The sequence below is a fragment of the Cheilinus undulatus genome, linkage group 12 (genome assembly GCF_018320785.1).
Source record: "Cheilinus undulatus linkage group 12, ASM1832078v1, whole genome shotgun sequence".
Classification (NCBI taxonomy): domain Eukaryota; kingdom Metazoa; phylum Chordata; class Actinopteri; order Labriformes; family Labridae; genus Cheilinus; species Cheilinus undulatus.
In genome coordinates this window covers 31,794,711-31,807,854 of record NC_054876.1, presented here as the reverse complement: position 1 = coordinate 31,807,854, position 13,144 = coordinate 31,794,711, and the positions used below count along the sequence as shown (strand labels likewise).

The window sequence follows — 13,144 nt, the reverse complement described above, 5'->3', positions numbered from 1 at the left end:
GTTACTGTCCTCCTCTATGAATAAAGGTGTAAAAAAACAAAAATATATATGTAAGGAGAAAAAAAAAGACGAGTATCAGAAAAGAAAATATAAGTGACTTTGCAAAAGCCTGATAAAAGCAAAATATGCAGTGGTGGCTTCTCAACTATACCGTACTTCGTATGGGATAGTTTTGCAATTCTTACTGTCTCTGGAAACTAAGAATTCAAATTTTCTGTTATACAATATACAGTAAACGTAAAGAATCTTAGTCTTATATTATGGTTGTAAGAGGGTTTTGGTGGGCTCCAGGCCATGGCATACTTAAATTGGGAAGGGCTGATCTCAACAATGGGGATTAAGTTAAATGTAGACTATCAGGTTACTCACACACAATTAAAGCAACTATTGGCCACATTCAGTGCAGAAATGTGGATGTAAACATGAATGGAAGACTGACATGTTAGCCACACTCTGCAAAGAAACTGCCTGTTGTTTAGTTGTTACCTCTGATCTTGTGTTAAATAAACAGTGCTCAATTTTGGTTTCAGAGTATTAATTAAATTAGGCTACTCAGCTGGACATACTGGCATTAAACCAGATTTGAAATGTCACCTAGGAACATCACTACTTTAACATGCATAAATAGTATTTTTGACAAAAATAATCATCCTGCTTTCCATAACAATCAACTATAGCACTCATTAAAGGCTGTCTCTGCTGTGTGCTGTAAATCACTTATTCTGACACCTACCCTTCAGCAGCTATTTCAGGCATTAAAAATAATTGCACAGAAAGAATAAATCTTGTCCCTGATAGTCTTGTTTACCTTGGAAGGTCACAAAGAGGCATCAGTAAAATTTTTATTATGTTTCATAACCTGTTAAAACTTTTTACAGGACCTGTAGTTCACTATATTACCCCAGATGTCTGCTGTTTGCCTGGCTGTCCACTCCGTCTTACACCCTACATGCAGCGGTTACAGCAATCCAAGAACACAAATCAGTGACCAGGAGTGTGACTGTGTGGCCTTTCTTAAATGTACTCGAGTCAATCTTGTTGCAGCTTCCTCAGCTGCCAGGCGAAGGTGTTACCTTATCACACGGGAAGTGTGTGTACATGTCAGATTATGACTAAGCAGCTGCCCACGGTGCACACAATGCATAGTAAAAGTGTTTGCTGAAACACCTCCCTGCTCCGTCGTCCTTGGCCATGTCCTTTTCAAACCACATCTCATCTCTGTCAGAGTACTCGACAGAGAGAGACGAGGAAAACAGATCTGGCTGTTTCAAAAGCTCTTTGAACTTTAAGACCGACAGGCACTATTCAGTGGATTCAATATAAATCTAACTTGACAGCATCCATTCTCACCATAAATAACACACTTCAAAGAGGGAACAAAAAATTTGAAGGGTCATGGCATATTTTCTCATTTAGAAGTTTGCAGTTCACTTGGGTTTACATCTATCTGTCATGTCAATTCAATTTCTCCTGTCCTGAGGAGCAGCTTTTTAGGGTCCCTCTATTGAATAAATGCCACCATATTCAATAATCAATTCAAAGACTGATGAGAGAATACTGTCTGCATTTTCCTGCAACTTAAGAAAAAACTGAATAGCTCACTGTGTGGCCAAAACAGAATCAAGAAATATAGCCTCTTAATTTCCAACAAATGCAGCATATATTGCATTTTAAAGTGTGTTTTCCCAAACCTAGACTGCTCTATCTTGACTGTGACAAATCCTGGGTCTCACAAATGCACTAATAGAAGAGCGGTGGCTTCTGACAGCTACCCAATGAGAAATTGCAGTGCTTGCTTTCAACCATACCGATGACAAGAATACCAATTTTTGTTCAAAGTACAGCAGTGGTAAGAATTTAAGCCAGAGAAGACCCCACGTATTTTTTTTGTCCTGATAGATAACCCCTTTATTTTCCATCCATATTGGAGTGAGTCATCTTTAACATTTCATGGTGTAAAAGGGCACATTTATAAGCAGGTAAATCAGTCTTTGGGGGTGTAACAGTTCAAACAAGATGCATCATAATGTCATTTTAAAATATGTAATTGTATTTGTATGCTCTAAATGGCTTTAGAAAGTGGATTTTTCACCCTTTTCTCATTTTATCTGTCTCTTTTATTCCTCTTCACTGTCTGTCACACCCGATCTTCGCATACTGACTTTGGCACTAAGAGCCACAGATTGACAAGCAGTCAAAGCTGAGCCACTCAACATGGCATCTAAATGCATGGTGGGAGGACAGTGTGGGGCTTCTCTGTCCACGCCTGACAAAACTGACTTCTAAGGAACAAGATAAAAATGAAGCATTTAATGGGCCTACCCTGATGTGCATACTGTGTCTTTAACTGTGGTTCGAAAAAAAAAAGCACTGGTCAATAGACAATACAATTCATATTAGAGAGAAAAATAAGAAAAGCTGAACTTTTAGGAAAAAACTTCTAAAGAAAAATTAAATGTTAAAGGACCTGGGAAGAAGAAAGCTATATTTTCTTTTGACACCTCTTTCTGTAATCCAAACTCCCCTGCATCCTCTTCCTTTCCTCTCTTCGCTACACATTCACTCCCCTTTCACTTCACTTTCTGCTCTAACAAGCACCCTGATTTCCCCTGGAAAATCTGCACTCAATAAACGTTCGCGCTGCCTGTGATGCTCCTTTACTGAGGCTTTAACACTGAAGACCGTAGGGATCTGTTGAAGTTCTGTAACACTGTTTTATCTACAAGTACAGTAGATACACTGTGCAAACGGTGCATAATTGTGTGTACAAAGTTCTCTGCATAAGGAGATACAGGCAGAGAGAGGGCGAGAGAGGTTCCCTCAATTTGTTCATCAGTTCCTCTCTCGACTGCAGTCAATACTAATTAGCCTAGTTAAAGGTCAACACAGGCCTCTAGTGCAAGTCATGTACAGTGGGGAGCAGTGTGCCAAAAGGTGAAGAAAGAGGCCAAAAGAGGAACACTGTCACATGTTTACCTCCATAAAACTAAATGCTAAATTAACACCCTGCTAGAATAATCACAACAGATTACTTTGTTAGCTTCACAGGTTTCTACATCCCAGATTCCTAATGAAAATTGATTTTGGGTGATGTGCTGATTACTGTTCTAATTATATAAGTAGCTTGTGGCTATAAATAAATGTTTCATTTGTTTCCTCTTTGATTAAATAGAGATGCATGGAATTTAAAGTTAATTTCAAGAGTAACTTTGTCAATGCATTTGATATTTCCATACTTTACAATGTGTTTTAAAGTGATGCAGTCTCTTGTTAAAATGATGAATGTATCAAAAAGTATTGAAGCTTAAAAAAATACATTGATTCATAAAATAGGTGCATAGAAAAGAAATGAATCCCTACAGAGCTGGATCTACATCAGTGATACTCAACATGTGGCTCTTTGTTGATGACTTGTGGCTCTTATTAGTCTTACTTCGAAAAAGAACCCACTCAGAAAACTTTGAAAAAGGGATATTTGACCTCAAAATAAACCATTGCAAGTCACATCAAGGTTTGTCTGTCGGCTTTAACTGTCAAATTCAATTGTCAACCTTTATTTTTTGTCTGTTCACTGGATGTGTGCAAGAAAGAACATGCAAGATAAATATCACTGTTTTGTGCAAAGATCTCAGGAGGTTCAGGAGGCTCTGTCTGCCCTGAGGTATCAAAGATTAGATTGGCATATATTAACTAAGACAATGGCAAAACTTTACTCAAATAGTTTTTACAGGCGTATTTTGCTACGGTAAACATATGTAAAACTATTCTCTTGATGTTTTGCCAATAAACAATAAAACTAATGTTGATTTTTTACAGCAACCTGACAGGCTCTGCTTTTCTTAGATACAAGTAGGGTGGGCTCCAGGTGAAAAAGGTTGAGAACCACTGTAATACTGGTATTCAGTTATGATATTCAATGATAAAATGCATTATTTTCATATATATTTTATTTTTTGACTCATCTGAAGTAAGGGTTGACTGATACTGTTTTTTTTAAGGGTCAATATCGATATAATAATAGTGCATGTAACTGATTACCAATATTTGATATCTACATGCATTTGTCACAACAAACAAAATGTACTTAATTTGACAAAAGTAAAACTGCATGTAAAAACAGCACAAGCAACACTGTAGCAGCAGGAAACAGAAAGTACTGCTATACACTCCATCAGTATCAGTGCAACTCAGTCCTTAGTGTTGACGAGACTGTAGAGAGTGAAACAAATCCAGAGGAGAAGACACACCTTGCTGTGGAGCCAAGTGAACATCTTTTTAAGTAATTTAAGCCAATTATTGGTACAATAAACTGTTGATACCAATAATCAGCTAAATGCCCAATTTCTGCATCAATTACCCGTAATCTAAAGTACCTCATCTCAGAATTTCATGATTTTCTAACTTTATCTTTAATATTAAACATATTAGACAAGTCTTTTTAAAATATTTTTTCAATAATTTTATATAGATTACTTTGTATTTTACCAGGCAGAATACAATGAACAGAGGATTTTTTAGTCACACCACCTGGTGTGGATTGTGGCACTTGCAGAATTTTTTTTTTTTTTTTTAAACCATTTGGCTATTTGGTTGAGCAGAGTTGAGCAACCCTGATCTACATTGTCAAACTTTTACGGTGTTCAAAAGTGTACCGATGTATTTGAGCACTTTAGATGGTGTGCAGTTCTAAACTCGTGCCAGTGTTTTTGTATAATTGACAGTGAGTAGATGTTTGCCTGTAAACAAGAAGAGCAAGACATTACTAAATATTGGTTGCCTCCATGTCTATTATTATTGCTGTAGTATCAAAATAGGCATCAATATCATTTGATTCTTACTAGTATCCTATCAAAGTTCAAATTCTGGTACTGTTGCAACCCTATTCAAGAGTGAAAAGGAGAAATGATCAAAAATAATTCTAACTGGACCAGATCTGTTGAAACTAGTGTGTGTATGAGTGGAGAAAATGAAAATCAAACATTTTGGATATATGCTGATCAGCACTAATCAAATCATCACTTCCTCTTGTGAAGTTGCTATAAGCAGTTAATTGGCTTTAATATCAGTAAAAACTGTCAGGAAGAAAAGTGATATACTACTGACTGCTTTCTTTGGAACAGTAAAATAGTGATTTCCATCTTAAGCCTTTCAAAACCCCATTAAATCTCACCTTTGAAATACAGGACCTGTCAGTGCTAACACCTCACTGCATCAGGGGCTGATTATGAAACTCTACTCACTATGGAGGACAGCATCGTGCAGAGAAGAAAGAATGAGTGAATGGGGGACGGGGTTTAGAGTAAGGAGTTTCAGCACCATGGAGAGAGACACAGGGGGAGATAAGGTTTAAAGGCTTCAGCACCATGGATAGCGACAGGGACTGCAATGAGCTTCAGTGGGGATGGGGGACGGGGGGGCCAAAGTTCCGCACTTAAAGCTGCTGTCTTCCAGAGGAACTGAAGAATACAAACTTTACTTTGGATGTGAATGGGGAGATGTCATATGGACAACATACCAGTGCTAATATAAGCCCTTTTCACCAGTGGGTATAGAGTGAATTCATGGATTTTATCCTGCTGTCCCTGGTATCATACTGAAGAAACTTTTCTTTTTTTACATTTGGTGAAATGGAAATTTCTTTTAAAGTGACCAAATGTAATTGGCAACTATCTGCAAAGTATCAAAAGCTTTGTAAACAAAAGACATATCTGCCTTACACCCTGCAAATTTTAACCGTATGACTTACAATTACAATTTCATAATTTGGACAAAGCTGTGTATTTAGTTTTTTAACAATAATTATGGATTTATTTTACATGTATGTATACATTACTGAAATATATGTATAAATCTCTATAATGATCGACAGATAAATAGAAAGGCAGGCAGATAAATACATGCACAAGTGTAGTTGGCATTTCATTCTATATAAAGCCACCATGAACTTATATGAACTGCCCTATTTTGGTACTCTCTATTTGATTCATTTTATCTCTGGGTGAGTGAGTCTTGTTTGAGTGCAACATGTTTGCAGCTCAAGTAAGAGACTGCAGGACAGTTGGAGACAACGGCGGTCTTTTTATTTTGGGTCAGGCCTTTTTGAATAAGTCACTGTGATTCACTTCTCTTGGAAAGGATGGTGGAGCTGTGCAGGAGTGCCTTGATCAATGTTATCTGCACAGCACTGGATCAGTTGTACTGAGTGGCCTGAGGCCCAGCCAGTGTAGCTGCCATGCTGCCCTCATTACAGTAATGATGTCCCAGTACACAGCTCCCACGTGAGGCCCCATCAAAACTCTAACTCTGTCTGTACATCACAGTCTCTCCTCCTCTCTCTTACTTATATACACATACATATTCAATAACAAAAATCATGTGAAGCTGTGATGTTTTCTGTGAAACATTTCCAGTGCAAAGCCATGAAGGGAAGAGGTACCAATTGGCAAATCAAAACTAACCTGACATGCCAGATAGACTGTTTTATATATCAATTGCATGGATATATTTCACTCTCATGTGGGAAAGCTTCCATAGAGAACGTTTGGAAAGGGTAGGACTTTTTTTTTTAATTCTCAGAAGGTGATTAGACAAACACTATGTTTGTCACATTCATAATAGTCCAACCATGGTGACAAGACAAAATTAGGTTGTATGCATGCTCAGCTCCAGAAGTAATGTCAGCTTGATAGGCAAACTCTGCTGTAGTGCAGAAACATGACGTGGATAAAAGTTATGCAGAGGACGGTCAGGGGAAGAGTGAAAACATCTTCCCCACCAAGAAGACCTTATGGTATAGCTCTGTTGTTTTAATTTTAAAAAGTGGCACAATTCTGATAAAACTGCTGCTTTTCAACTTCCATTCCCTTCAGGGGTAGTAGCTATTGTATACAATGGCATACAGTGGAACTCATCCTCACTGCAACAATTGCAAACCCATGCTAAAGGAGGTTGGGAGATTTTGGTGGGGTTCTATGGTCTTGTTTTCATTGAAAAATGTTGTCTAATTCTGATAAAACTGCTGCCTTGGGGAGCAGTCGCTCTAGTGGTTTAAGTCGCACCCCACGTAGGAGGTCGACCCGGGTTTGAATCTGGCCTGTGGCACTATCCCGCATGTCTCTCTCCAGCTCTCTCATCCCTGTTTCCGATTCTATCCACTGTCCTCCACTAGCAATAAAGGCAAATAAGCCCAAAAATAAATCTTTAAAAATAACTGCTGCCTTGGTTAATGGCCAAATCTCACAAATTCATGCCAAAAGGTCAAGAGAAGAATGAAAAATACCTTTTCCATCATTCCAAGCTTTCCATTTGGCTCTTTGCTCTTTAATCCATAAAGAAATGTTGTGCAATTCTGATAAAACTGCCACTACATCTGAGCTAATTGCTACACACTAGCGGCAGCCATTGCAATCAGCTTCAATACAACTAAACCTCCCCCGTCGCTACCATCTTTTTCCTACTGAAATGACACTGGGTGGTCAGAACCGTGTTTGTTGTGGTACAAATAGTGTGTACTGGAGCTTTATAAGACGAATTTGCCTGATGACAGTCTGCCAAATCAACCTCCTATGCTGGGTTGAACTAGAATATGTGCAGTAATTAGTACAAGGCAAAGAAACTGTGACTCCATCTATTTTATCTAAAGATTAGTGATGCATTGGGGTTTTGATATGTATGCATGGAGTGGATTTTCCCTTTACATAAACAGACTTGAAAATTGATCTTGTGTCACACCTGTGTCTTCGTCGATGGTGAAGGTCCCCAGTCCGCTGCCTCCTCTGATAGAGTACCTCACCACGCCGTCTCGCCCCTTGTCATCGTCCTTTGCGCTGACTGTCAGGACGCTTGTGCCTGCACGAGAGTTCTCCTTCACTGAGCCTCTCACAGCAAAGTCAGAGAAGTAGGGTGCATACAAATTCTCATTGACATCCACCACCTGAGGAAATGTAATGATTCACGTTCATTTCCATCTCAAAAAATGTAGCACTAGTGAGGGCAGATGTTTTTATTATCAAACTGCATGAATGTAAGAACAGAAAACAATTGCACAAACTCTGATGCTTCATCATTACATCTGTTCTGTAACGAGCAGCTTTAAATGTTCACAACACTATTCTCTCTTAAGATGTTAATTTTGCTCAATTAATTATTAACATTGCTAATACCCTACCAATAAGATGAAAGAAAGAATTAAGTTCTGGAAAATAGGACATCTTGCAACTGTTTACAGTCACATTTGATTACTAAGGGCTGGTCTATAGAGTGGAAATGAACCACTATTAACTTTTTTAGTTGTTTAACCTTTGAATGGGGAAATTATTTAAATTTCTTAATAGATTAAACAGATGAAAGAGTTGTCCCTGATAAAATAAAACTTTATATCTGAGTGTGCATATGTAGGAGTGTTTTTTACTCACCTCCACCTCCACAAAAGTCTGACTGATGAGGCTGGGTACTCCCCGGTCTTCAGCGAGCATTGTCAGATTGAAAAACTGTTGTTTCTCAAAGTCCAGCTCCCTCCTAATCCTCAACACTCCACTCACAGGATCGACCTGCACAAAGCATTACACTCTCATTCATCATCAAGTGTCGATACAAAGAGGATCAAGATTTTCAACAGTAACGACAATAAAGGCAGTTACATCACCTACCTCAAAAGTGCCGTTGAAGTCATTCATCAAGGAGTACCGGACCTGTCCCCCGGGGCCTATGTCTGGGTCTAGAGCCTGCACCCACATAATCGCTGCTCCTGGCGGGAGGTCTTCCAGCACCCGAGCACTAAAGCTGCTAGGGATGAAAGTGGGGGCGCAATCATTGACATCCTCCACTATTACAGTCAGGGTAGCCACTGATGACCTTCGAGTGCCTCTCTCAGCCTTGTCTCTCACTTCAATCTTCAATACGAACATTGGGACAGTTTCTCTGTCCAGATGGCTCGCTACAAATACACTTCCTGTTTCACTGTCAATGCCAAACTGAGGGACGCTGGTCAGCATGACGTAGGAGAGCTGTCCATTTTGACCAGTGTCTCTGTCAAATGCAGCTATTGTTATGACTTCCATGCCAACAGCTGAGCTTTCTAAAACTACAGCAGAGGGGTTTTCCTCATAGAACTGGGGGTTATTATCATTAGCGTCCTCGATGATCACGGTCAGTAATCTCCAACTGGACATTTGGGGAACGCCCTGATCGTAGATAGTGATATTAAGAAAGTAACGATCCACTCTCTCACGGTCTAGTGGACGAAATACAGTAATCAGTCCATTCTCCATGTCGATATTGAAGCAGTTATCTTTGTTACCCTCAGATATGGAAAAGAGAACCCGACCGTTGAAACCAGTGTCACCATCTCGGGCTCTCACCTGAAACACACTGGCACCAACAGAAAGGTCTTCCCTCACTAAAATACTTGTGGGCAAAGCCTCAAACTGTGGAGCCTGTTTATTCATAGAGAAAACTCCTGTATATCTCTCATCTGTTCTTGGCCTGGACATTGCAGAAACTTTTAAGAGCATTTTTTCCGCCAGTAACTGGGCTACCCTAGTCTCTCTGCAGTTGAACCCCTTGGATGGCATCCTGCCCCTCACCACAGATACATTCACATAAGTAGGATCAGAGAACAGCTCTCCATCTGTTGCAACTATTTTCAAGTTGAATACTCCACTTTTTAAATTATCTGCTGCTAAAGATCTTTTTAATGACAAGGCCCCTGAGTCTGGGTTCAAATCAAAATAATCTAACTCGTTCCCTGAAAGTATTTTGTACTTCACCATTCCTAGCTCATCCACGTCTACAGCTGACAGTGTGACGATGGTCTCCCTGACTGAGAAATCTTGGCTTATCATCCCCCTGCAAGAAACCCTCTCAAAAAGAGGTTGGTTGTCGTTTATGTTTATCAGACGAATCGTGACATTAACTTCACTCTCCCTTCTATAGGGTGAACCCCAATCAGAGGCCCGTACTGCAAACGTGTAGATATCCTCTGCTGACTCAAAGTCAAGATCTCTTGTTATCCTAATCTCCCCTGTGTCCTGATCTATGCTAAATGGAAGAGACTGTTCTCCATTTACTGTGAGCGTTATGTACCCATTCTCACCCTTGTCATCATCCACTGCAGACACTATAAGAACTACAGTTCCTACAGGCAAGCTCTCGTTGATCGAAACATCATAGAAAGGCCTGTTAAAAACAGGAGAGTTATCATTAGCATCCTCTATAATGATCTGGACCCTTGCTTTCTTCTGACTATAAATATCAACCACCTCCATCTCCATGAAATCCTGTGATATCCTTGTCAGCTGCCTCGTGGTCATAATAACTCCAGTCAAAGGGTTTATATCAAAGTACATTGGATCTGAGAGGCTGCTGAAGCTGTAATTGACACTCAGAGGAGCTGGGGAGATTTTCAACACCTCTACAATAGTGCCTGGGGGAGCTATTTCACTCAGCTTGACTACATAAACATCCTTCTCAAAATTCACCAACACTGGCTCTGGCTTTGTGACTAGCAACTGAACAACTTGTGTATTAGAAAACTTAGGAGGCGTACCCCTGTCTTTAGCCTGCAAAGTTAAATTACAGCCATAAGGGAATGAATCCCAGTTGACCATTTCTGATGATTTAACCCTGTATTCACTGCCGACGGGGGATCGATCTACTACAAACTGTTCAAAGGGATCCCCCTCAATGATTGACACCCACTCTATATCCCCTGCCATCCCGTCGTCTTTGTCCTCCACAGTCACTATGGCATAGACTGGGTCCTTATCCAGCCATGATGGCATGACAGCAACTGCACTGATAACTGGTGAAAATTCATTCACCCGGCCGACAGTGAGGACCAGCTTAGCAGTACTGCTGATACCATTGTTCCCATAGAGTTTCATTCCTCTGTCAACCACCTGCACCTCCAGCTCAAATATGTTTTGTTTGTCGATCCTGGGCGTACCTGTCAGCGTTATGATCCCACTGGTCGGGTGTACAGCAAAGAGTTCAACTCTGTTCTTGAAGAAGTAGTAAAACTCTCCATTGGAACCCAAGTCAGCATCTGTGGCTGTTACACGTCCAATGCTGGCACCCAGAGGGGCACTTTCAGGGACAACAAACGAATAAGAGGTTGGGGAAAAGAGAGGTCTGAGATCATTGGTATCCAAGACCTTGATATAGACAGTCACTAACGCCTCTAGGCCTCCCTGGGCGGATGCCTTGACAGTTAGCGTATAATTGTCCTGTACCTCCCGATTCAAAATGGCCCCGCTGCCCCCGTTAGTTCGTATACGGAGGAAACAAAAATCTCCCATGACATACGCCTCAGCCTGGAAGATTCCCTCGTTGTCTCCATACTCAATGGAGTATTTTATGTCTAAAGACCGAGGCGGCCCAAGAACGATGCCCATTTTGATTAGGCTCCTGGCATATGTTCTGGCAGCAGAGTTTTCAAAGATGGTAGCATTATAGGCCGGCTGGGTGAAGAGAAGCAGACCCTGTCCTGCCCTCGGTTCTGGCAGAAATTGGGCCTGGCACAGAGGGAGGCATAGGAGGAGGAAAAAGCAAATAAAATGGAAAAGAAGAGAGAAGCTTGGTAGAGGAAACATATTTCCCCACCGATCAGGCTTCATCACTATTCCATCACCCAGTCACCCTATAAATGGAAGAATAAAGACAGACAGATCTGAATTCAGTCAGTAAGTTGTTCGATTAGCGTGCTCTGCATGCTTAAAAAACGACATGGAAAAATGACAAAGCTCTGAAGATTATTATGGAGTCCCTATCAGGGGCATGATAGCATATTCAGTGATGAGTTCAAACAGGTTGCATTAAACTCTGATTATTGTAGCCTGTAAGGGACAGGAGAAAAGAATGACAAACCTTAAAACATGCAACATCAATGCAAACTGCAAGTGTATTAAAACTCCTCTGAGCAGAAGGAGGCAGGGAAAATCATAAACATACTTTATAAACATCCACACATAATTCTTTAGCTGGTGACCTCCAAGGTTGAAAAATCTTCTCAAGAGGCAAAGTAACCAGGACAAAGAAATTATGTAGTCCAAAACATTAGTGAGCACTTGGGAATATTACACTTTCTAAGTCATTAATACATAAACACTTTCTGAAGCAGTTTCAAGAAGTTATCATCAGGTACAGCCAAAGTTTCAACCAGGTATAATAAGAGAAGTGACAGAAAAGGAAAGGAACATTGAGTTGGCCTAATCAAACTAACGTATTATTTGATTGTCAGTGCATTCAAATACAAGCCTTTAGAATAAATTTCATGCAACACCTTTTAATAATCGTAAAACTTCGAGGAAAAGTGAAATGATTTTTACGAAATAGGCTACAATGGGACTGCTCCTGAAAATGAAGGCAACCTTTAGCCCACTGTCTGCAGGACCTTTTCTATAGATTTACATCAGCACCAAAAAGGCTGTCACAATTTAACAACTCAATTCAGCATTCCCCAGAGGGAGACTGTCCCGGCAGATAGTGGGTCCATCTCCCATGCTGATGCACATCCAGTGGAGCTCGCCTCCGTGCAAAATCTACGAGTTTTCGAGCTTAAGCCTGGAGCTACTGTCTGGGCATTAATTAGCAAGACTGTAACCTATATCACACAGACTCCACTCACACATCGTGGCGTGTCCTACCTTCGGACGAAACAGCTGTAACCAGTAAAAGCGAATCCGTCCCCATCCTTTCCTCAACAGCAATTTAGGAAAAAAGAAAGAAAGAAGGAGGGAAAACGCACAAGCAGCCGCGCAGAAGTCGATGGTGATGCCCGAAATGGAAAATTCATGTGAACATATCCCGAGAGGCAGTTGTCTACTAGGCTGCAGCCATCCTCGTATAAAACTAAATAGCTATTGCCCCAGTTTCATGCACCTGACTACTGTAGCCCTGAGTGCAGGGGCTTACTTCGGCTCCATCTAAAATAGTTAACGCAAAACTGACGTGAAAATAGTTAGGTGGTCATTTGCTGGAAGGTTCAGGTCCGAAATAAATGTGGTTTTAAGAATATGTCGCTCAGTGCCAAGTTTGAAAGCGGTCAGCATCAGTTGTCGCTTGCGTGGGACCACTGTGCGCTCGCAGGATGGAGGTGGCGGGCTGGGCATGCCCCGAGGTTTGCCGAGTTTAGCCGACAACATCC

General features: G+C 40.6%; 1 protein-coding gene across 1 annotated transcript in view; it reads right to left on the bottom strand.

Moving 5' to 3' along the window:
* Window positions 1-13,142, bottom strand: part of LOC121518519 (protocadherin Fat 3) — a 119,555-nt gene extending 106,413 nt beyond the window's left edge. Inside the window, exons 1-5 of the mRNA XM_041800868.1 lie at window positions 12,949-13,142; window positions 12,645-12,696; window positions 8,649-11,513; window positions 8,415-8,549; window positions 7,732-7,933 (exon numbers count right to left, since the gene is read on the bottom strand). Of these exons, the coding sequence (XP_041656802.1) occupies window positions 7,732-7,933; window positions 8,415-8,549; window positions 8,649-11,513; window positions 12,645-12,696; window positions 12,949-13,142 (3,448 nt within the window). The remainder of the gene's footprint in view (window positions 1-7,731; window positions 7,934-8,414; window positions 8,550-8,648; window positions 11,514-12,644; window positions 12,697-12,948) is intronic.
* Between the last annotated feature and the right edge of the window lie 2 nt (window positions 13,143-13,144).